Here is a 22,255-nt window from a genome sequence, read left to right on the forward strand (position 1 = left end):
TCTCTTGATTGTCTCTCCCTTCCCAGGCTTCTGTTAAATTCCTGTCGTTCCTGATATTCCAGTTATTCCAGTTTCATTCCCACCCTTTCCAGATTCCGTATCATTCCTGGGGCAAAGTTGACGAGTGTGTTCTAAGGGGCGTTAACGTTAGCTTTGTCTGTCCGTCCGCACTTTTTTCTTGTCCGCACTTTTTTCTTGTCCGCACTTTTTTCTTGTCCGCACTTTCCTGTCCGCACTTTTTCTCTCCGCCTCAGATCTTAAAAACCACTGAGGCTAGAGGGCTGCAAATTGGTATGTTGATCATCCACCCTCCAATCATCAGACATGCCAAATTGCAGCCCTCTAGCCTCAGTAGTTTTCATTCTATTTAAGGTTAAAGTTAGCCATGATCGTGCTTCTGGCAACGATATAGGCCAGGCCACCACCGAGCCGTGGTTAAAGTTTCGTGGGCCGCGGCTCACACACCATTATACCGAGACCGCCGAAAGATAGATAGATCTATTTCTGTGTTCTTGAGCCGATTCTCTCTCTCTCTCTCTCTCTCTCTCTCTCTCTCTCTCTCTCTCTCTCTCTCACACAGCTCACCTTTGGCACCTGTAAACTACTCACACACACATTTGTCGTACAAATGCACATGTGCAAAGGTTTAAGTACTGTGCAGGTGTTTACCTAACTCTCTCTCTCTCTCTCTCTCTCTCTCTCTCTCTGTGTCGATGACCTAAGTCATTGTGACGCTGTTACTGTGGATATGTTAATTTTATACGTATCCATATTGTCGCCATACCTGAGTGCTTATTAATAATCCATTATTTATTATTATTGTTCTAGGCCGTTTCTCTTATCGTGCCCTGGCAACCTGCCGGTAATGGGGCCTGCTGCTGATGGGTAGGGTGCCAGGACACGATTATGAACATCTCAGTGGAAATTTGATGGTTTAATCTTTATATTTATTATTTTTTAGGTTTATTGATGCTTTACATTCATTAGAACTTCTTAGATTAACTTTGTCAACTCCATGATTTGCCAATGAGAGATTTTTTTTCACTCATTTTCTCTCATTGTCAGAGATGAAGTTGGTCAGATAACCTCACAGTTGCATTGGTAAACCCATTTTTTGAAAATAATACTTTCTTTCATTTTTGTCCAAATAATCCTTCTCTCTCATTTTGTTTTCAGAAAGCAACCATTTCTCATTGGCAGTGACGGATCACAGCTGAACAATACTTCTCTCATTTTCAGTGATGGTTTAAAAAGAAAAATAAAAGAAATTAACTGAGAGAATTTATTGTATGTGATGTACATGTTTCAAATTATATTTTCTCATTAGTGATGTCTACTTTTTAGAATTATATTTCTCTCAATATGTGTTACATTTAAAAGTTTCAGAATGATGTATTTGTTATTATAAGTGTTGAGCCATTTCAAAATTATGTTTCTCTCATTATATGTTACAATATTTAAAAAAATATTCAGTTGTGGATTTTAAAAATAATTTTTTTAATTATTATAAATGTTGAAACATTTCAAAATACTTTTCTCATTATTGATGTGTCATTTCAAATCATCCTTTCTCTCACGTCTTAATCTTGGAAGTATAATTTTATTTTAATTATTAAAATTTTTAAAAATGTTCATGCATATTAAAAATAATTTTTTATGAACCACTTTGAAAACATTAGAAAGTAAATGGTTTTTGAATCATACTTCCATCATTCAAGAACCATAGACAAATCATTTGTCAATCTCTCTCTCTCTCTCTCTCTCTCTCTCTCTCTCTCTCTCTCTCTCTCTCTCTCTCTCTCTCAAAGAGTGACAAATCCTTCTTCTAATTACCATTCTTTTTTCTCTTTCCAGTGGTTTAAAGTGTCTACCAAGATTGAAGAGCCAGTGGCAGAGTGACATTCGAGTTCCTGTCTCTCTCTCACACACTCTCTCTCTCTCTCTCTCACACACACACACACACACACACACACACACACACACACTCTCACACACACTGCTGAAACCAGCCGGGCTCAGGCGTTCGTCGATTCCATCCTATAGAGAAGAGGAAGAAGAAGAAGAGGTGAAGGAATCGCGACTAGCAAAGCCGGCAGAGGAGAGAGAGAGAGCCGATTCAGATCAAGGAATCGCCTGAAAAAGTGGGATTTTGATATAAAGGACGGGAATGAGGAAGGACCAGAGCTGAAGAACGATAGCCAGAAGGGAATGAAGATGAGGAAGTGGAACAAGAAGAGAATCATTCATAGTACAAGGAAGAAGGTGGACAGCGACACAGGCAAATAGAGAGGAGAAGAAGAAGAAGAAGAATAGCTTTACGGAGGGGGAGAGGATTAAAATAACAAACTCATTCGCATCTCACTCGAGGGTTTACGGAGGGGGAGAGGATTCAAATAAAAAACTCATTCGCATCTCACTCGAGGGCATTTAGGGAAGAACTCAACAACTGTACAAATCACAACCAACGACTACAACAACTGCAAATACAACCTACAACCTATACCCCACCTTTATTAACTGCCGGACATCTTCCACAAAGAACTGTTAGACGAGCACTCAACGTATATTCCGGAAGCGGCCATCTTACCATTCCACTCGCCGCAGCCGCCGCCGCCGCCGCCGCCGCCAGCCGTTGCTACTCCTAACCAGACACTCACGTCGCCGAACGTATTCTCTCTCTCTCTCTTCATTTTTTGATGCCGCCCATGAGAGCGCGCGCGCACGTCGTCACCTTTTTCATACAAAGTCGGTTTTTTAAACTGTTCCTGTGCTAAGAGAATCTTCAGAAGTTTTAAATAGTAATAATAATAAGTAATAATAATAATAATAATAATAATTACGAATCGTTAGTGTAGACTGTTGCTGACCGATTAGAGTCCAGTCTCCTATCTTCCTTGACTTGTAGAACTTCAGATAGAGTTTATAGAGATACTTAACTATTTCTTTTGCCAGTATATTTATACGTACGTACACGGTCGTGGCTGCCAGAGTGTCGGTCCAGATGCCCAGGCCAGAATAAACTTCAAATAACTTCCGATTACTGTGTGCTGTTCAGGGAAGCAGATCCAGCTCTGTGTTGTTTTTTTTTTTTTTTTTCCTCCTGAGGAAGAAGTTTGGCCACAAAAAAACTGTCTTGTGTTTTGACGGAATCTTCAGTATCTGACAACTCTGGAAAAAGTGGTGTTTCAGAAAAAACTGCACTGAGAAAAAAAACTGCTTAAGTAGAATGATTGTTCTGAGAAAGTCTTCAGGAAAACCTGGAAAAAGTGGTGTTCACTCAGAAAAAGTGCAGATAGAAACTGTCTTAAGTTGAATGTAGTATTGTTCTGAGAAAGTCTTCAGGATCTGACAACTCTGGAAAAAGTGGTGTTCACTCAGAAAAAAACTGTACAGATAAAACTGTCTACAAAGGCTAAGTTGAATGTAGTATTGTTCTGAGAAAGTCTTCAGGATCTGACCAGTTTGGAAAAGTGGTGTTCTCTCAGAAAAAAAAACCTACAAAAACCTACAAGTGACAGATTGACCGTAATACTGTAAAACTGTCTTCAGAACCTAACCAAACTGAAAAAAATAAAAAAATTGACTGTAGTCCTTTTCAAACTATCTCCAGAACGCTAACCAGACTGAAACATTAACCGTAGCATTGCACATTCAGATGAAAACTCGACCTCACCGCAGAAGGGAAGGAACATAGTTGCCAGACTGAGCCACTCTGAGAAAACTGAAAAGTTCAGCCTTGAAAGAGAAGCCTGTTCCATGCAGAAAAAGAAGAAGAGGTAGAAAAACGAACATGAAGATGATGATGACTGCGGTTGGAACAGCTACCTTCCTTACAATCTAAACGCACTTTTGACTCTACGAGAAGTATTGAAAGCAGTGCGTTAAAGCACAGTCCTCGCACTTGCCCCAGTATTGACCTTGTTTTTAAAAGTACCTAGAGTAGTTAGAAGTGAGAGCAGAACTTTAAAACAAAAAAAAAAATATAGAAAAAACAAACGTTTCTAAGACAGCTTCCTATAAATATATATAAAAATATATATATATATTTCTCTGGTACCTGAAGACGCTGGTGATGTTGAACTACGTTGAATGTTAGTGGTGCTCGCTGTTATTAAAAAAAAAATATATATATATATATATAAAATATTAGCGTTCTTGTAGCGTTAGTGAGGAATTAGCTACTAACAATACTATTACTATTATTATTATTAATAATTATTATACTGTTGTATCCCACTATACAAAGCCGGTGTTTGTGAGTGTTTGTGGCAAGATTGAAAAGGGAGTAAAGGTGAATACTGATAGATTATACGGCAGGTTCGAGAGAGAGAGAGAGAGAGAGATAGAGAGAGAGAGAGAGAAAGAGAGGCATTGTACGGAATTGCACACTCGAAGGAATTAGAAATTAGATAAATAAGTAAAAATTTGGCAGAACTGAAGATTAATCAGTGGAAATAACGGACAGATAATTGAGGAAGTTCTACAAACCATATATCTCTAAAAAGACGAACGAGAGACGTTAGAAATTATAGAAAAGTAAAGCAAATTTCTATAGAAACAAGAAGAAATAAGGTCGACTCGTCAGAAATCAGGCAGGATCTGCTAAAACACTTGAGATTTAGCTGAAGGAAGATATAGATGCCGTTTTTTTTAGATTACTGATCAGCCAATCAGACGCTTCTTATAAGGGAAGATTAGTCTGCACAGAACACTTCAAATTCGTGTCAAGAAGTTCATCAGGAAGTTGGTCGTTGTCTCTGAGAAAATTCATACAAAGAAGTTTTTTACAGACTTTGATAAGTGGCGTCAAATTATGTGCAATAATTATCCGAAGTCGTAAATAGTTGTGAAACGAGATGAGATAATCTTTTCCAATCTTCAGCGAAGTCTCCGCGAAAACAGTTTTGAAAAGGAGCTTGAAAAACGTCTGCGAACAGTTCTTCTCAACAAGTGGAAAATAGTTTGGAAAGGCTTCGTATAAGTCTGGGAAAAATTGTAGGAAGATAAGTCTAGAGAGTTTAAGTAGTTTTGAAAAAAAAATCTAGAAATCTAGCAAAAGAAAAAAACTAGTTTGAAAACCCCATCAAGAAACACTTTGAAAAGATAAAAATAATTAGTTTGAAAAGAATAACAGTTTGAAAACCGCATTGAAAAAAAAATATATATAAATATTTGAAAAATAAAAATAAAACATTCAACAAACCCTGAACTCAAACCTCATTCAATTCAAACTTTCCGGCACAAACAAAGGCAGGAAAGAGGAACTGTACAAACGAAACAAACAAACAAAACAAACAAAAACGGCTAGCCATGGCATCGAGAAGGGGTCCCTTGTTGGTAATGGCCCGCACTTGTGCCCTTCTTGCCCTCATCTGTCCAGTCGCCAAGGTCACACCTCTTAATTTCCTCAGAGGTCAGTGATAATGAACGTCGTTTTTTTTCTCTTATTTATATCATATTTTCTTAGTTTGTGTATGTGAGTATTAACCCTGATTATTTCCAGAGTTTTTTTGTGTGTATGTGTGTTTAAATACACACCTACATATGTGTTTGTGTGTGGAAATACACAACTACATATATGTATGTGTGTAAATACACACCTACATATATGTATGTGTTTAAATACACACCCACACATGTGTATGCATAAATACACACCTACACAAGTGTGTAAGTGAATATTAACCCAGATAATTTAATACACAGTTCGCTACACCTTGGCAGTAACATACACCCAAAGGAGAATTATAACTGATAAGCGTTCCGTCCCAGGCGAGATTCGAACCCTTGCCTGGTCAGAAACATCAAAATCACAGTGACTTTAACCACACGGCTAACAAGAGTCCGAATCCTGTGCGGGTGTAGGTTATTCCCAAGGTGTAAGTGAATTGTTTATGAAAAGGATATTTGTGTATTATGTGTGTATATGGGACAGACGTACATGTATGTGTATGTATACAGGTGTATGACCCTTGGAGTTAATTAGATTCCAGTCTTCACAGGTAAGTCAATAGATATTAGCCTTGTATATGTATATTGTATTCATTTATGTATATTTTATATGAGTCAGCATACATGGGATCCATCTGGTGTGTTGATCATCCAACCTCCAATCATCAAACATACCAAATTGCAGCCCTCTAGCCTCACTAGTTTTTATTTTATTTAAGGTTAAAGTTAGCTATAATCGTGCATCTGGCAACGGTTAGACCAGGCCACCACCAGCCCGGGGTTAAAGATTCAAGGGTAGTGGCTCATACAGCATTATACGGAGACCACTGAAAGATAGATCTGTTTTCGGTGGCCTTGATTATACGCTGTAGCGGCTGTACAGAAAACTCGATTGCTCCGAAGAAACTTCTGCGCAATATTTACTTGTTTTGTTTCATGTTCAAAGTTCTAATGGCCACACTTACAAAAGCTTTTAACCCACAGACGTCCATATAACTCATTTTGAAACCACTAGGCCAATGTGCTGTAAATTTTGGCTATGTTCAGAAACTTCTAGATATCTGACCACCTACGAAATGGCCCAGCTTGAAATTTGGGCAGGTACCCTCTTCCCTAGGCTGGGACTTAGAAGCCTATCTTGCAATTTCAATCAGTTTAATTCTGGAATATGTATAGAATATGTTTCAGATCCTTTGTACTGATACCTCAAAAACACTTGGTCCAATTGCCTTCAAATTTAAGCAAGTATCAGAACGATTGCTAGCGGTTCCAGCTCTCCAGATTTTCCAGTGGTGGCGTGACGCTTTTCCATGCTGGATTGACTCTCAGCTATAATTCTTCCAGTCTATGTGGGATATACGTTCCAGATTCTCTGTGCTGATACCTCAAAAACACTTGGTCCAATTACCTTCAAATTTAAGCAAGTATCAGAACGATTGCTAGCGGTTCCAGCCCTCCAGATTTTCCAGTGATCACGTGACGCTTCTCCATATTGGATTGACTTGTAGTTAGCCATGTAGCCCCTTTCCAGCCATCGGTCCTAGAGGAAATTAGCCAATAATATTCTCCTCAAAATACCTGGATTTAGAATCTCAATTAATGTGCAAATTAGCAGAGAGGTGGGCCGGCGAAATTGGGCGGAAGTGATCAGCCACGCTGCTTTTGCCCAATTCCAGTTTCCCTCCCTGGAAACTGGAAATTGGATTGAGCTGAGAAGAAGAAGAAGAAAAGGATTTTACTGAGAAGATTTTTTAATGCGTTAGGCTGAGATAACAGCCATATTGGATTTCAGTTTTGGGAAGATTCAGATTGTTGAAAAGGGGTCTGCACCCCCCTTCAAATGGTTGGGGGGAGATAATTATGAGATAATGAAATTACTGTTAGTTTAGATAAAGCTTTAGAAATGTTCTTAAGAATAGCTGTAGTAGCTTTGGGAAATTAATATATAATGATTTTTATGTATTGGGAATTCAGGGTTGGTCAGATTTCCATTAAAAAATGTAATTTTTTGTTTTTATAATTTTTATGGTTGTGAAATAAAAACAAAACCAGGAGAAGTAGGAGAAACAAAAGCAACAGGCAATTAAAACGGTAATAAATTGGGAATAAGCAATAATCCTGAATGATCACAATAGATAATTCATGGAAATTCATCGCATGAATTTTAATAATAATTATTTTTCTCATCCGTGAAATGAGCAACTCATTTTTATTGAGGCTGGAAAAGATTTGATAACTTTTCCAGAATGGAGTCCAAATTATTTTTTTGTGGTTAATTCGTGTCAGTATAGAACGCGGAGGTAGTGAAATTATTATTATTATTATTATTATTATTATTATTATTATTATTATTATTATTATTATTATTATTATTATTATTATTATTATTATTATTATTATTAGAAAGAGAGAGAGAGAGAGAGAGAGAGAGAGAGAGAGAGCTCTTCTTAAGTCTTTGTCTTGGCCCCTGCTATTTTCCAAACCTCCCTCCCCCCTTCCCCCTTCGAGTCGTGACCTCACCTTGAATTACCTCACCTGGGGTAATACCTGTTTCTTCACTTCGTCTGCCTGGTACCGTGGGGAGAGGAGGTCACCTCCTGGGAAAGGAGGAGTTTTCCCTCCTGGGAAAGGAGGAGTTTTCCCTCCTGGGAAAGGAGGAGTTTTCCCTCCTGGGAAAGGAGGAGGTCACCTCCTGAGAAAGGAGGAGTTTTCCCTCCTGGGAAAGGAGGAGTTTTCTTTCCTGGAAAAGGATTTTTACTTCCTGGAAAAGGAGGAGTTTCACCTTCTGAAAAAGGAGTTTTACCTCTTGGAAAAGGATTTTCACTTCCTGGAAAAGTAGGAGTTTTACCTCCTGAAAAAGGAGGAGTTTTACCTCCTGAAAAAATAGGAGTTTTCCCTCCTGAAAAAGAGGAGTTTTCCCTCCTGAAAAAGAGGAGTTTTACCTCCTGAAAAAGTAGGAGTTTTACCTCCTGAAAAAGAGTTTTTTAGGAGTTTTCCTGAAAAAGGAGGAGTTTTCCTCCTGAAAAAGAGGAGTTTTCCTCCTGAAAAAAAATGAGGAGTTTTCCACCCTGGAGAAGGAGGAGTTTTCCTCCTGATAAAATTCTCATTTCTATATAAATGTGTCTTGTTATAAAATTCTCATTTCTATATAAATACATACATATATATATATATATATATATATATATATATATATATATATATATATATATATATATATATATATATATATATATATATCCAAAAACTCAGATCGCCTGGAACATTTTCCAGCACTGCACAGCCTCTTACCTGGAAAGGCATAATCCGCTTTACCCGGGAAACTGTGAAACATCCCATATTCTCCTTCTCCTTCTTCTTCTTCTCCTTCTTCTTCTTCTTCTTCTTCTTCTTCTTCTTCTTCTTCTTTCTCCTGTGTAGGATTTTGGTGTGTCTGGGGAAATCGCTTCTGGGTGCTCTAGCGTGTGTTTTGTTTTTAGTGTGTTTTTGTGTTTTTTTTTTTTCCATTTTGGAATTAGAATCCCTTTTCTTGCCTGTTCGGGTTTGTTGGTATATTTTTTTTGCTTATTTCTATATTTTTCATTTGTTTATTTATTTTTTATATATTTTTAGAATTTATTTTGGTGTCAGGGAGATCACGATTCTGGGACCTAGATAAATAGGATGTTTTATGTCTGACTCATTATTATTATTATTATTATTATTATTATTATTATTATTATTATTATTGGAGCCGTTATCAGCATTCCATAATGGATATTGGTGGCAATAATTAGGTTAATGGGACATTCTGAATATGGATTATTTGAGAGCCATTATTGGTGACATTGGGAATCTATATTAATTTATAAATATATATTTATATTTAGAAAGATATTTATTATTTTCTTCACAAGAAAATGAAAGTCGAGTTTATATCTTGAGATTGTCATATCTTTCACCCCTAGAGAAAGTGAGACAATACGAAGAAACCAAAAATGATAGAAAGATATTTTAAGTTTAGTTGGTCAGGAGAAAGTTAAATTTCAGTCATTGTGACGAAGTTAAGATAAATTTAACCCGCAAAGAAATCAAGAAAGAGAGAAAGGACGGAACTTTCTTTAGAAAACACAAAGAAAGTAAACTTACCTTTTTAAATTTCAGCCAAGGGAAAGTTAGAATTGAATTCCCTCTCATGATATTAAAATAATTTTCACCCACAAAGAAAGCAAAAGAAAAAGAAAGTACAAAACTTTCATTAGAAAACATAAATAAAATAAACCTATTTAAATTTCAGCCAAGAGAAAGTTAGAATTGAATTCCTTCTCATTAAAATAAATTTCTCATGATAGTAAAAAAAATTTCAAATCACAAAGAAAGTAAAAAAGAAAGCCAAGAGAAACTTTTTAGAAAGTACAAATAAAATAAACTTATTTAAATTTCAGCCAAGAGAAAGTGATTAGAATTGAATTCCTTCTCACGATACTAAAATAAAATCACCCACAAAGAAAGCAAAGAAAGAGAAAGTCCAAAACTCTCTTTAGAAAGCAAAAGAAAACAGCCTCGAATATAAGGGGTTGCAACAAAACTGCGAAAAACTAATTAGACCTTGGGGTAGGCCTTCCGCCGGTGTGGTTAACAGATTTGAGTTACCAATTTTTTTTTCTTAAATCGTCAAAACTCATGTCATGTTCCGCCGAAACCGGTCGCTCGTTTGTTACGTAACGCCTTAAAAACCTGCCCCGTGACGTGTTTTAACTTCAGGCTTTGTTAACTTCCAAGTTAGAGTTTATTTGTTGTTTAAGTTTTTTTTTTTTTTTAGTTTTTTTTGGGGGGGCGGGGGGATTGTAGTGGGATATTTGGAGATCAGTTAGGTAGAGAGTGACTTTATCCACTCAGTTGTGAAGTAACAATATATATACTGATATATATATATATATATATATATATATATATATATATATATATATATATATATATATAAATGTAGAGAATGAGAGAGAGAGACATTCTCTTCTCCTCACGCCTCACCCTTTTCCTCACTCACCCTTTTCCTCACCATTTTCCCTCACCTTTCCTTTTCTCCTCACCTTTCCTCATCTTTTCAACACCTTTTCCTCATTTTCCCCTAACATTTTCCCACTCTTTTCCTCACCTTCCTCCTCACTCTTTTTCCCCTCACATTTTCCTTTTCCTCACCTTTTCCTCATCCTTTCCTCACCTTTTCCTCACATTTTCCTCACTCATCTTTCCTCACCTTCACCTCATCATTTTCCCAGCCTTCCCTCAGTCACTTTTCCTCGCCCTTTCCTCACTTTTCCTCACTCACTTTTCCTCACCTTTTCCTCCTCACTTTGTCTTCCTCATCCTTCCCTCCACTACAGCCGGTAATTAAAACGAGCATTCATTGGAGGGCGCCCATTTGTTTGTTGTTGATTGTATATTTATTTGTTTCCGATCTGTCGTTGTTTGCCGTTGTTTGTATTTGTTTGCTTCGTTATCCGGCGCTTTAATGGGGGGGGGGGGGCGGGGGCGGTCCATCGGGAGCGTAAACAAAAGCGCCAGGCATTTGTTTTTTTAAAAAATTATTCGTACTTGTTTTTCGTTTAGAAATTGTTTCTGTAAATTGTTTCTGTTCTTCAGTGATTCATATATATAAATAATAATAATAATAATAATAATAATAATAATAATAATAATAACAGCTACTCTACAACCCCATTCTCCTTCTCTCCCCTTGCCCAAAATTGGCCCATGGCCCACCTCTAATGAATGGTTTGCGCCACCGTCTTCCACAGGAAGTAATTATTTATATTATTTTTTTTTTCTGGGGATCTTTTTTTTTGTTTGTGCAAAGACGCGGTTTGTTGGTGACTGGAACTGATGTTTGTTTGTGCAAAGAAGCTCTGTTGGTGACTGGAACTGATGTTTGTGTATTGGTGAGAGTCGTATGTTTCTGTTTTTTTAAAGAGAGAGAGAGAGAGAGAGAGAGAATTATTTTCTCACTGTTGTTCATCAAGTTCTTACTTTAATTGTTTTCACTAATTAACAATAGTTATCTTTATAATTTCCCAAGAAAATATTCAAAAATAAAGAGAGAGAGAGAGAGAGAGAGAGAGAGAGAGAGAGAGAGAGAGAGAGAGAGAGAGAGAGAGAGAATTATTTTCTCACTGTTGTTCAGGAATCCTTACTTTAATAATAATTGTTCTCCCAATAAAAAACATTAGCTATACAATTTTCCAAGAAAATATAATTTTTCACTGTTGTTCAGGAAGCTTTAATAATAATTGTTTCACAATAAAAAAATTAATACAATTTTCCAAGAAGATTAAAAAAAAGAGAGAGAGAGAGAGAGAGAGAGAGAGAGAGAGAGAGAGAGAGAATTATTTTCTCACTGTTGTTCAGGAATCCTTACTTTAATAATAATTGTTCTCACAATAAAAAACATTAGCTATACAATTTTCCAAGAAAATATTAAAAAGAGAGAGAGAGAGAGAGAGAGAGAGAGAGAGAGAGAGAGAGAGAGGGTAGAAGCCACATATATACGCGGGCATTTCAGCTAGCTACCCAGCGTCTGGCTTTTGGGCATAAAACCAAGTGGGCAGAGGTAGCGACGTACCTCGCGGCATGCCTCTCCTCCAAGGTCATGCCACGCTGGCCACTAGAACCTTTCATGCCTTGTGCCCACATTTGGTGGGTACTCTGTGCCCATCCTCTGAACACTCTGTGCCCCGCCGTAACCAGGGTATCAAGGACTTCATTCATTTTTCCAGTGTTTATTGGCGTTCGTGTATTTATTTGTGTTTTGTTTGGTATTGTCATAACCAGATTGTTATTGTTATTATTATTATTATTATTATTATTATTATTATTATTATTATTATTATTATTATTGTTGTTGTTGTTGTAGTTTGGGCATCATCTTGACCTTTCATACACAGATGACCTTGTCCAAGTGTTCTCTTCGAATTGGCAAACTATAAAATCATATATATATATATATAAATATATATATTACCATGCCCAAATTATTATTATTATTATTATTATTATTATTATTATTATTATTATTATTATTATTATTATTATTATTATTATTATTGTAGTTTGGGCATCATCTTGACCTTTCATAAACAAATGACCTTGTCCCAAAACAGAGAGAGAGAGAGAGAGAGAGAGAGAGAGAGAGAGAGAGAGAAAGCTGACTTAAGGGACTAAGATTATCCAGAAATGTTTACGGCCATCGTAAAAACGGCGGATATATTGGAGGGAAATAAATTTGGCGGTTAGTGGAAAAGCTCTCTCGCAAGTGCTTGGATATAAATCGGCGCTAATATAAATGGCCGCGTATTTGGGGAGAATATGCTCGTTATAGTAATTAATATTAGGTTTTAAAGATATTTGGGGAGAAGACGGTGCTGTTATAGTAATTAATATTAGGCTAGTTTTAAAGATATATGTGTATATGTATAGATAGATGGATAGATGAATAGATAGATAGATAGAGAGAGAGAGAGAGAGAGAGAGAGAGAGAGAGAGAGAGACAGGGAGAGAGAGAGAGAATACAATGACTTGAAAATCTCTCCTAATGTCAAATTTCAGACCTAAATTTAAGCCAGAACTTACCCGTCTTGTAAACGCTCCCGCGCGCCCGCATATGCGTAAGAGTAGAGGAGGCCAATAGGAAGCCTCAGAGGAGAGAGAGAGAGAGAGAGAGAGAGAGAGAGAGAGAGAGAGGAAGCGATAAATCTTGACAAAATGTTCCAACCACATACACACGAAGCACCTGTCCCCTACATTGCGTATCCTTTGTCACCGCTCGCCTGCGCGCGTGCAGGCCGTGTTTGAAACCACATGGAGAGAGAGAGAGAGAGAGAGAGGGGAGAGAGAGAGAGAGAGAGAGAGAGAGAGAGAGACACGAGAAACGTCATGCTACGTTGGAGCCTCAAATGATGATAAATATATCTATAGTTCCTCGCCATACAATCTTCCCCTTTGTGGTGGTGTACCCCAGGATGGCGTTACCCTCCCATCCTGTTTTCAGAGGCCATATGCCGTCGCTCTGTCTCTCATTTCGGGGTGGTCACTCGACTGTGCTTGAGTTTAGATTTAGATGAGAGAGAGAGAGAGAGAGAGAGAGAGAGAGAGAGAGAGAGAGAGAGAGAGTCAATGCTCTGAAACCCTTCAAAAAAATGATAATTCGAGAACAAAGGAGGGCGATTATCATTTTAATAACTCCTAATTATTGCGGGCATAATGACCCCCCTTTTGAAGACTCATTTTCCCAAATGGAAAATCGGCTCTCTCTCTCTCTCTCTCTCTCTCTCTCTCTCTCTCTCTCTCTCTCTCTCTCTCTCTCTTGACCTCCCCGTGACACGGAACGTAGAGATTAGATAAAATCGTCAGTGGTCAGTCTCAGGTCATTTCTGCCAGGTCATGCTAGGTCATTTCGGGGTCATACTAGGTCGTGCCAGGTCGTACAGGATCGTACCTAAAGTCGTACCAGGTCGTACCTTTACGACTTGTCAACAGATCCGTCATTCCTTCTCGTTTATTGTCTGTCATATTTCAAGTTGTTTGTAGACTTAATAATAATAATAATAATAAATAAATAAATAAATAAATCTGATCCCCAAACATACATTCACTCAGAGTGTATATTGAAGTCCATTTCATTCGCCCAGAGTGTATATTGAAGTATATTTACCCGCGTATTCCCGACCCATTCGATCCCATTAGACGAATAGGTGTCTCCTTGATGACAACATAAAACCCAGTGAAGAATATTCCCCCGTCACGCTACGAAGCCATATTTTATGTTATTGAATTTAGGTCCGGTTGGGTTTATGGTAATTTTTGTTGGATGTTTCTTTGAATTATGCAGTTTTTAGCTTCTATTTTAAGGGGGAGGGGGCGAGGGGGGGAGAGGGGGTCGAGACGGTACGTACCGAGGATTTGGGACGGTGGGTACCGTTGCTGGTGGGGTTGGGGTAAGGTGCTGGGAGTTGTAATAATAATAATAATAGTTAGTAGTTTTAGTGGTAATACATTTCCACTACGTTCCACTCCATTGCCATTCCATTTCCACTAAATTCCCACTCCATTTTCACTACATTCCCACTCCATTTCCACTACATTCCCATGACATTTCCACTACATTTCCCACTACATTTCCACTACATTCCCATGACATTTCCACTACATTCCCACTCCACATCCAGTATATTTCCACTACATTCCACTCCATTTCCACTACATTTCCACTACATTCCCACTCCATTTCCACTACATTTCCACTACATTCCCACTGCATTTCCACTACATTTCCACTATATTACTACTCCATTTCCACTTCATTCCCACTATATTCCCTCTCCATTTGCACCACATTCCTACAACTTTCTCATTCCAATCCCACTACATTACTACAACATTCCCACTCCATTCACACAACATTCCACTACATTACCACTCCATTGCCACTCCATTCCCACCCCATTTCCACTCAGTTTCCACTCCATTTCCACTACATTTCCACTCCATTCCCACTCCATTCCTCACTACATTCCCACACTACTTCATATATCCCAAAGTATCTAACTTTGATACATAACCTACATTCCTAAGGTCATATATTTGTTGATAGTTAATTTGGCTCAGTTAAAATGGAGTGGGTGGAGTGGGGAGTCATTCCCCCTCCCCCTACTTTATCAATCTACTCCCTCCCCCCTCCCTGAATCCACTCCATAACTACTGTTCCTTTTCCCTAACTCCATATTTCTCTCTCTCTCTCTCTCTCTCTCTCTCTCTCTCTCTCTCTCTCTCTCTCTCTCTCTCTCCCCACGGTTTGGCTCCTCCCACCCCTTTTCCCCACCCCATACTCATTCCCCCTCCCCTCCTCATTCCCCCTTCCCCCTCCTACTCATTTCCCCTCCCCTACTCCTTCTTTCTCCCCTCCCCTCCCCTCCCCTATTTATAGACCCTCCTTAACGCTGCGGCTGGCGACAAAGAGGCCAGTTATCGAGTCTCTCTCTCTCTCTCTCTCTCTCTCTCTCTCTCTCTCTCTCTCTCTCTCTCTCTCTCTCTCTCCCAGTCGTCGCTGGCTGTTTCCAGGCGAGAAAGAGAGAGAGAGAGAGAGAGAGAAAGAGAGAGAGAGAGGCAGACGAAGGAGTGACTATAGTATTCTCTCTCTCTCCCTCCAGGGGGGAAAGGGAGAGGGAGAAATAGATGGTAGGACAAAGAAGAGATCCTATGGGTGGGAGTAAGTATAGGAATCCTTTTGTAGGATTGCAGGATTTCGTAGGAAGGGTAAGGGTTTTTGGGGGGGTGGCTGTAGGATTTAGGATTTAGGAATCGCTGATTGATTTTGGGGGGAGGGGGATTTTTTTATGTGTTTATTCATTCGTTAATGTTTTTGTGTGTTATATTTTGTAATTTTTAATTTTAATAATTAATTATTTTTTATTTATAATTTTATTCATTAATTATTTTTTTTATTTTTTGTAATTTCAATTCCATTCATTTGTCTAATAATCTTTTTGTTTTAATTTTTCATTTTCATAATGAATAAATTAATATTTTTCTTCATTTTCTATTTATCTCTTGTCATTTGTAATTTCATCAATAATCAAATTAACATTTCTGTCTCCAAATTTTATTTATTTTTCGTAATTTTCCCCAAAACTTTTAAATTCGACTTCTATTCTTATTGACTTTCTTCTTCTGCAAGACAAGCATAGGTTGCAGTGCGAAGGAGAAGATCAATATCAAAGGAAAGACGAGGAAGTTGCAGAGTATTTTGAGAGAGAGAGAGAGAGAGAGAGAGAGAGAGAGAGAGAGAGAGAGAGAGAGAGAGAGAGTATTTTTCCTGTGTGTAGAATTGTGTCATTCTGTCTCTGGGAATTTTTTTATTATTATTATTATTATTATTATTATTATTATTATTATTGAGAACAGGGATCATTTTATATATATATATATATATATATATATATATATATATATATATATATATATATATATATATATATACAGTGGGCTCAAATCCCTCACATTATACATCATTACAGATTTCATTCTGAAACTCCTTCCATTTTCTCATTCAAGAGAAAGCATAGTAGAGTAAGGAAGGAAAGCTGGAGAGTAAGAGAAATAAAAGAGTAAGAGAGTTAACAACGGCCCGGTGGTGGCCTGTCCTGCGTCTTGCCAGACGCACGATAATGGCTAAATTTAACCTTCAATAAAATGAAAACTGTTAAGGCTAGAGGGCTGCAATTTGGTATGCTTGATGATTGGAAGGTGGATGGTCAACATACCAATTTGCAGCCCTCTAGCCTCAGTGGTTTTTAAGATCTGTGGTTTCCAGTTCAGAAATCATCTAAAAAAATATAGTATTATTATTATTATTATTATTATTATTATTATTATTATTATTATTATTATTACTCAGAATCAACTGGTGATATAATTTTGATAATCAGTATTATTATTATTATTATTATTATTATTATTATTATTATTATTATTATTATTATTATTATTATTTTTGTCCAGTCATTGACTCCCTTTCAGATGTTCGTACAATCGGGGTTTTCTTGCTTCGGACGTTCGTATAATCGAGGTTTTTTTTCTTTTTTTCTTTTTTGACAAAGACACACTCCTTTTGTTTTGTTCGAGGAATTTTTCCTTGAAACAATGACAGGTTTTTCATTTTCTTTATTTTTTTTTGGGGGGGGAGGGGGTTGAATTTTGTATTGGAACTTTCCCTGTGTGAAAACATTAAATAAAAAATAGTCAATAATGTAGTGTCTGGTTTTTGGTACGAGAGAGAGAGAGAGAGAGAGAGAGAGAGAGAGAGAGAGAGAGAGAGAGAGAGAGAGAGAGAGAGAGAGAGAATATTCAGCAACAGGAGAGAGAAAATACTAACAGAGAGAGAGAGAGAGAGAATATTCCTTCAACACTGGGAGAGAGAGAGCAAGAGAGAGAAATTGAGAGAATATTCCTTCGACATTTGGAGAGAATATTTCTTCAGCAAGAGAGAGAGAGAATATTTCTTCAGCAACGAGAGAGAGAGAGAGTGAGAGAGAATATTCCTTCAACACTGGGAGAGAGAGAGAGAGAGAGAACATTTCTTAAGCAACGAGAAAGAGAGAGAGAGAGAGAGAGAATATTTCTTCAGCAACGAGAGAGAGAGAGAGAGTGAGAGAGAGAGAATATTCCTTCAACACTGGGAGAGAGAGAGAGAGAACATTTCTTAAGCAACGAGAAAGAGAGAGAGAGAGAGAGAGAGAGAGAGAGAGAGAGAGAGAGAGAGAGAGAGAGAGAGAGAGAATATTTCTTCAACAACGAGAGAGAGAGAGAGAATATTTCTTCAACAAGAGAGAGAGAGAGAGAGAGAGAGAGAGAGAGAGAGAGAGAATATTCCTTCAACATTGGGAGAGAGAGAACATTTCAGCAACTAGAGTGAGAGAGAGAGAATATTCCTTCAACATTGGGAGAGAGAGAACATTTCTTCAGCAACTAGAGAGAGAGAGAGAGAGAATATTCCTTCAACATGGGGAGAGAGAGAGAGAGAGGGAAAATATGTCTTCAGTAACGAGAGAAAGAAAGAGAATATTCAGCAACAGGAGAGAGAAGATACTAACACACACACACAGAGAGAGAGAGAGAGAGAGAAACATGCTTGCTCATTCTAAACTCTGATACTACTATAATACTAAGGCTTTTATCAGTAAATTATCTTCTCTCCAGCATGCAATTCAGAGCAGGTGGAGTCCAGTTCAGTCATGCGCGCACGCAAACGCGCGCATAAAGACATACGCATATAATTTTGATAAAGCCTTTTTATTATTATTATTATTATTATTATTATTATTATTATTATTATTATTATTATTATTATTAGATTATTATTACCTCAGAATATTATTATTATTATTATTATTATTATTATTATTATTATTATTATTATTATTATTATTATTATTTTAAGATTTAAAGACAGGTTTCAGGACTTAATTGCCACTTAAAATTCGAACATTCAAATTCATTTGGTTGGACAAAAATAAAAAAAATTCTTGCAAGCAATTTCTCATAGTCCACGAGACTAAAAAAAAAATATTTACATAACACCTGAACAAAGAATTGAGAAAAACCTCCCCTCCCCCCCCCCATCAATTCAAAAGCAGATCTTTGAATTGCAAATACAAAAAAAAAAACTTAGATATATATTAAAAAAAATATAAAAAAAAATCCAAAAAACTCCAGTCATTCATCACGACCTCAGGAAGACCAACGCTTCAAAACCTATCATCTTCCTATGATTGATTGAGGCGGTGCAAAGTACAGCGTTGGAGAAAGGGGGGAGGGAAGGAGGGAGAGGGGTGTTGGAGGAGGAATTGAGAGCTACCTGTCATAGGTTGAGTTAGTTGAAGGGTGGGGTTGAGTAGCCTCAACCAAGCCGTGAAGAAGGGAAGGAGATTGGCTGAGGAATGTTTAAGGCCTTAAGCTCATTTAAACTATATTATTATTATTATTATTATTATTATTATTATTATTATTATTATTATTATTATTATTGTTATTATTATCTCTCTCTCTCTCTCTCTCTCTCTCTCTCTCTCTCTCTCTCTCTCTCTCTCAGTATGTATGTTGCAATAAATTATTTTTCCATCCACTCAGGTTTTACCAACCGTCGCATATTAAACTGAAAATGAATTGACAAAAATCACACACACACACACACACACACACACAGATTCTAGGATAAAATTGTCCTCAATAAAAATGTCATGATCGAATGATAGGATTCAAAAATGTCCTTAGAAGTTAATGAATTCAATTGTGTCCGGAGTTATATTGTCAGGGATGAGTGGAACGAAAATAATTCAGTGAAAATTTCTGGAATTGAGTTGAAAGAATTAAAATTGCAGAAAGGTATAAGTAAAAATGTGTGGAATAAAATTATTTTTTGGTGATAATGTTGTACAAAATGTCAGCATTAATAGAATATAAAAATATAAAAAATTAAAATTGCAGTATCAATAAAATATAAAAATATGAAAAATTAAAATTGCATGAAATAATAAGTAAAAATATTTGGAACAAAATTGTTTTGGTAATAAAGTTATTAAAAATGTCAGCATGAATGAAATATAAAAATATAAAAAATTAAAATTGCAGAAAGTAACAAGTAAAAATGCTTGGAATAAAATAATATTTTGGTAATAAAATTATAAAAATTGTCAACATGAATAAAATATAAAAAATATAAAAAGTTAGAATCGTGGAACATTGCTAAAATATTATTGGAAATAAAATTACATTTTTGGGAATAAAATTATGTCAGACGTGAGCAAGAGAAATATAAAAAGTTATAATTGTGTAAAAGACATAGAAATATATAGAAATAAAATTATATTTTAGTAAATAAAATTATACGAATGAAAATATATGTAGAACAAGATTAGAAAGTGTCAAGAATATAAAATAATATTAAGAAATTTGGAAAAAACATAGTGGGAACAACACTGGTGTTAATGACACAAAAAATAAAAATAAATAAAAATTAAAACAAAATATTAAAAAATTTTGTCAACAAAAAAAACTTGTAAACTAAAAAATAAAAATACCAGGAATAAAATAGAATAAATAAACATATAAAAATTAGAATAAAGAGAATGATTTAATCAGATATAAAATGGAACGAATTAAAATGTCTTGCAGAATAAAACGACACAAATTGCAGGTCACTAAAAGGTCAGGTCAGGTCAAGCGGGAATTTAATTGGGTTAAGGGGGGTCGCTATTACTGGGCCTGGTGGCAGGAAAGGGGTTATTATTATTATTATTATCTCTCTCTCTCTCTCTCTCTCTCTCTCTCTCTCTCTCTCTCTCTCTCTCTCTCTCTCTCTCTCCCCTTTTCTTACCAGATGGGAGGGTAATTGGGAGATCTGGGAATGTGATTCTCTCTCTCTCTCTCTCTCTCTCTCTCTCTCTCTCTCTCTCTCTCTCTCTCTCTCTCTCTCTCTACTATTGTGACAGTTATCGCCAAATTTTGAATACGTAATTTTAATAATAATAATAAATAATAATAATGGTGCAATTGGTGGATAATTTAATTCCTTTGTTGCTTATTTTAACTGTTATTTTGATTATTCAAAACTTAATATAATAGTATTTACATTGGTCTTTGTTGAGTTATTTTAACTGTTCATATTTGATTTTCAAAACAGTAATTCTGGGACCCCTATCATTTTTAATTCGACAAGGGACAACATTTTAACCATATCATAAAGAGGTTATGAACAGGACTGTATTCTGGGACCCCTATCATTTTTAATCTCGACAAGGGACAGCATTGTTGACCTTGAAAAGAAGATATGAACAGGACTGTATTCTGGGACCCCTATCATTTTTATTCTTGACAAGGGACAGCATTGTTGACCTTGAAAAGAGGATATGAACAGGACTGTATTCTGGGACCCCTATCATTTTTAATCTTGATAGAGGGACAAGATTAGTATTGCTGACCTTTAAAAGAAGATAGGAATTGGACACTATTATTATTATTATTATTATTATTATTATTATTATTATTATTAGCAAAACTAACACTCCCAGTTGGCAATCAAATGCTGGAAGTTTGAGGGACCTAACACAGGAAAAGAAACACAAAGAATAAATTATATATAAAAGAAATAAAGGGAAATAGAGAGAAATATGTATAAGAGAAATAAAGAAATAAAAAGCATTGAAACCCCTCTTAAACTTCTGAAGTCCCAAAATAGGTTGTGAACTCAAGGTAACTGATTAAATGACCTTGTTCCGTGCTCTGTTAGGTTGGAAATCTAGGAAGTTTTTTTTTTTAAATAAATTGTACCTGGTTATAGAGTTAGGTAGACCTCATTATGGCTTGGGGCCAGCAACTTCATCCCAGACCCACAGATATGTCAGAAATTTGAGCAATATATGACAAACGATGGGTAATTAGGTCACCCAGCTTCCCAATATATATTAATATTCACCAGAGGTTCACTGAGTATAATTGGGAGCCGTCGAGAAGAAAAATCTCCAAGGGGTAATTGACCCCTCAAACGTTTGTGTTCAGTTGATAAAAACAAAAACGACACGTTTCGGGGGAAAGCAAATTGACGTGAATAATGAATGGAGATACATTCTCATACATTTTGCGAGGCCCAAATATATGTTGCAGGAACGTTTCCCGAGGACTGGAATATTGTTGTAGATAGGAGAGTTTAATGATAGCTGCCATTTTGCCATTTTTCATTATACATTGCTGAGAAATGGCGCCGTTGTGCCCTTGTTCCGCGGAGGTGGGGTGGTCGTGCGTTTACATAAATAATCATTTATTTACATAAATAATAATTTATTGGAATAAAGTGTAATTTATTTGCGTAGACTGATATTGATATCTGGGGGGTTTTGGAAGGTAATATTCTTTGTAATTTTTTTTTATTTATTTTTTCGTGGTTTTTTATGTTTAATTAGTTTTCTGTCTTTGGTAAATCTCTCTCTCTCTCTCTCTCTCTCTCTCTCTCTCTCTCTCTCTCTCTCTCTCTCTCTCTCCCCTTGTGTTTATATTAAAATGGGGAATCTCCTGTCTGTGTGTAAGTTCTGTATCGAGATATGAATCTATCTCTCTCTCACTCTCTCTCATGCAAAGAAAGGCGTTTTGAGAAAACTTCCCTCTCTCTCTCTCTCTCTCTCTCTCTCTCTCTCTCTCTCTCTCTCTCTCTCTCTCTCTCTCTCTCCCCAATTTCACACAAACACAAAAAGATAGAGAGAGAGAGAGATAGAAAATTTTC

General features: G+C 36.5%; 1 protein-coding gene and 1 long non-coding RNA gene across 2 annotated transcripts in view; both read left to right on the forward strand.

Annotated features, from left to right (window-relative positions):
* Positions 1–2,287, forward strand: part of LOC136856277 (uncharacterized) — an 83,594-nt gene extending 81,307 nt beyond the window's left edge. Inside the window, exon 2 of the long non-coding RNA XR_010858298.1 lies at positions 1,855–2,287. This is a non-coding gene — a long non-coding RNA (uncharacterized lncRNA). The remainder of the gene's footprint in view (positions 1–1,854) is intronic.
* Positions 2,288–3,311: 1,024 nt separating this feature from the next.
* The window catches only part of LOC136856242 (protogenin B-like), a 125,985-nt gene continuing 107,041 nt past the window's right edge, over positions 3,312–22,255 (forward strand). Inside the window, 1 exon segment of the mRNA XM_067133933.1 lies at positions 3,312–5,413. Within this exon segment, the coding sequence (XP_066990034.1) occupies positions 5,341–5,413 (73 nt within the window). The 5' untranslated portion in view covers positions 3,312–5,340.

This window comes from Macrobrachium rosenbergii, chromosome 35 (genome assembly GCF_040412425.1).
Source record: "Macrobrachium rosenbergii isolate ZJJX-2024 chromosome 35, ASM4041242v1, whole genome shotgun sequence".
Lineage (NCBI taxonomy): Eukaryota > Metazoa > Arthropoda > Malacostraca > Decapoda > Palaemonidae > Macrobrachium > Macrobrachium rosenbergii.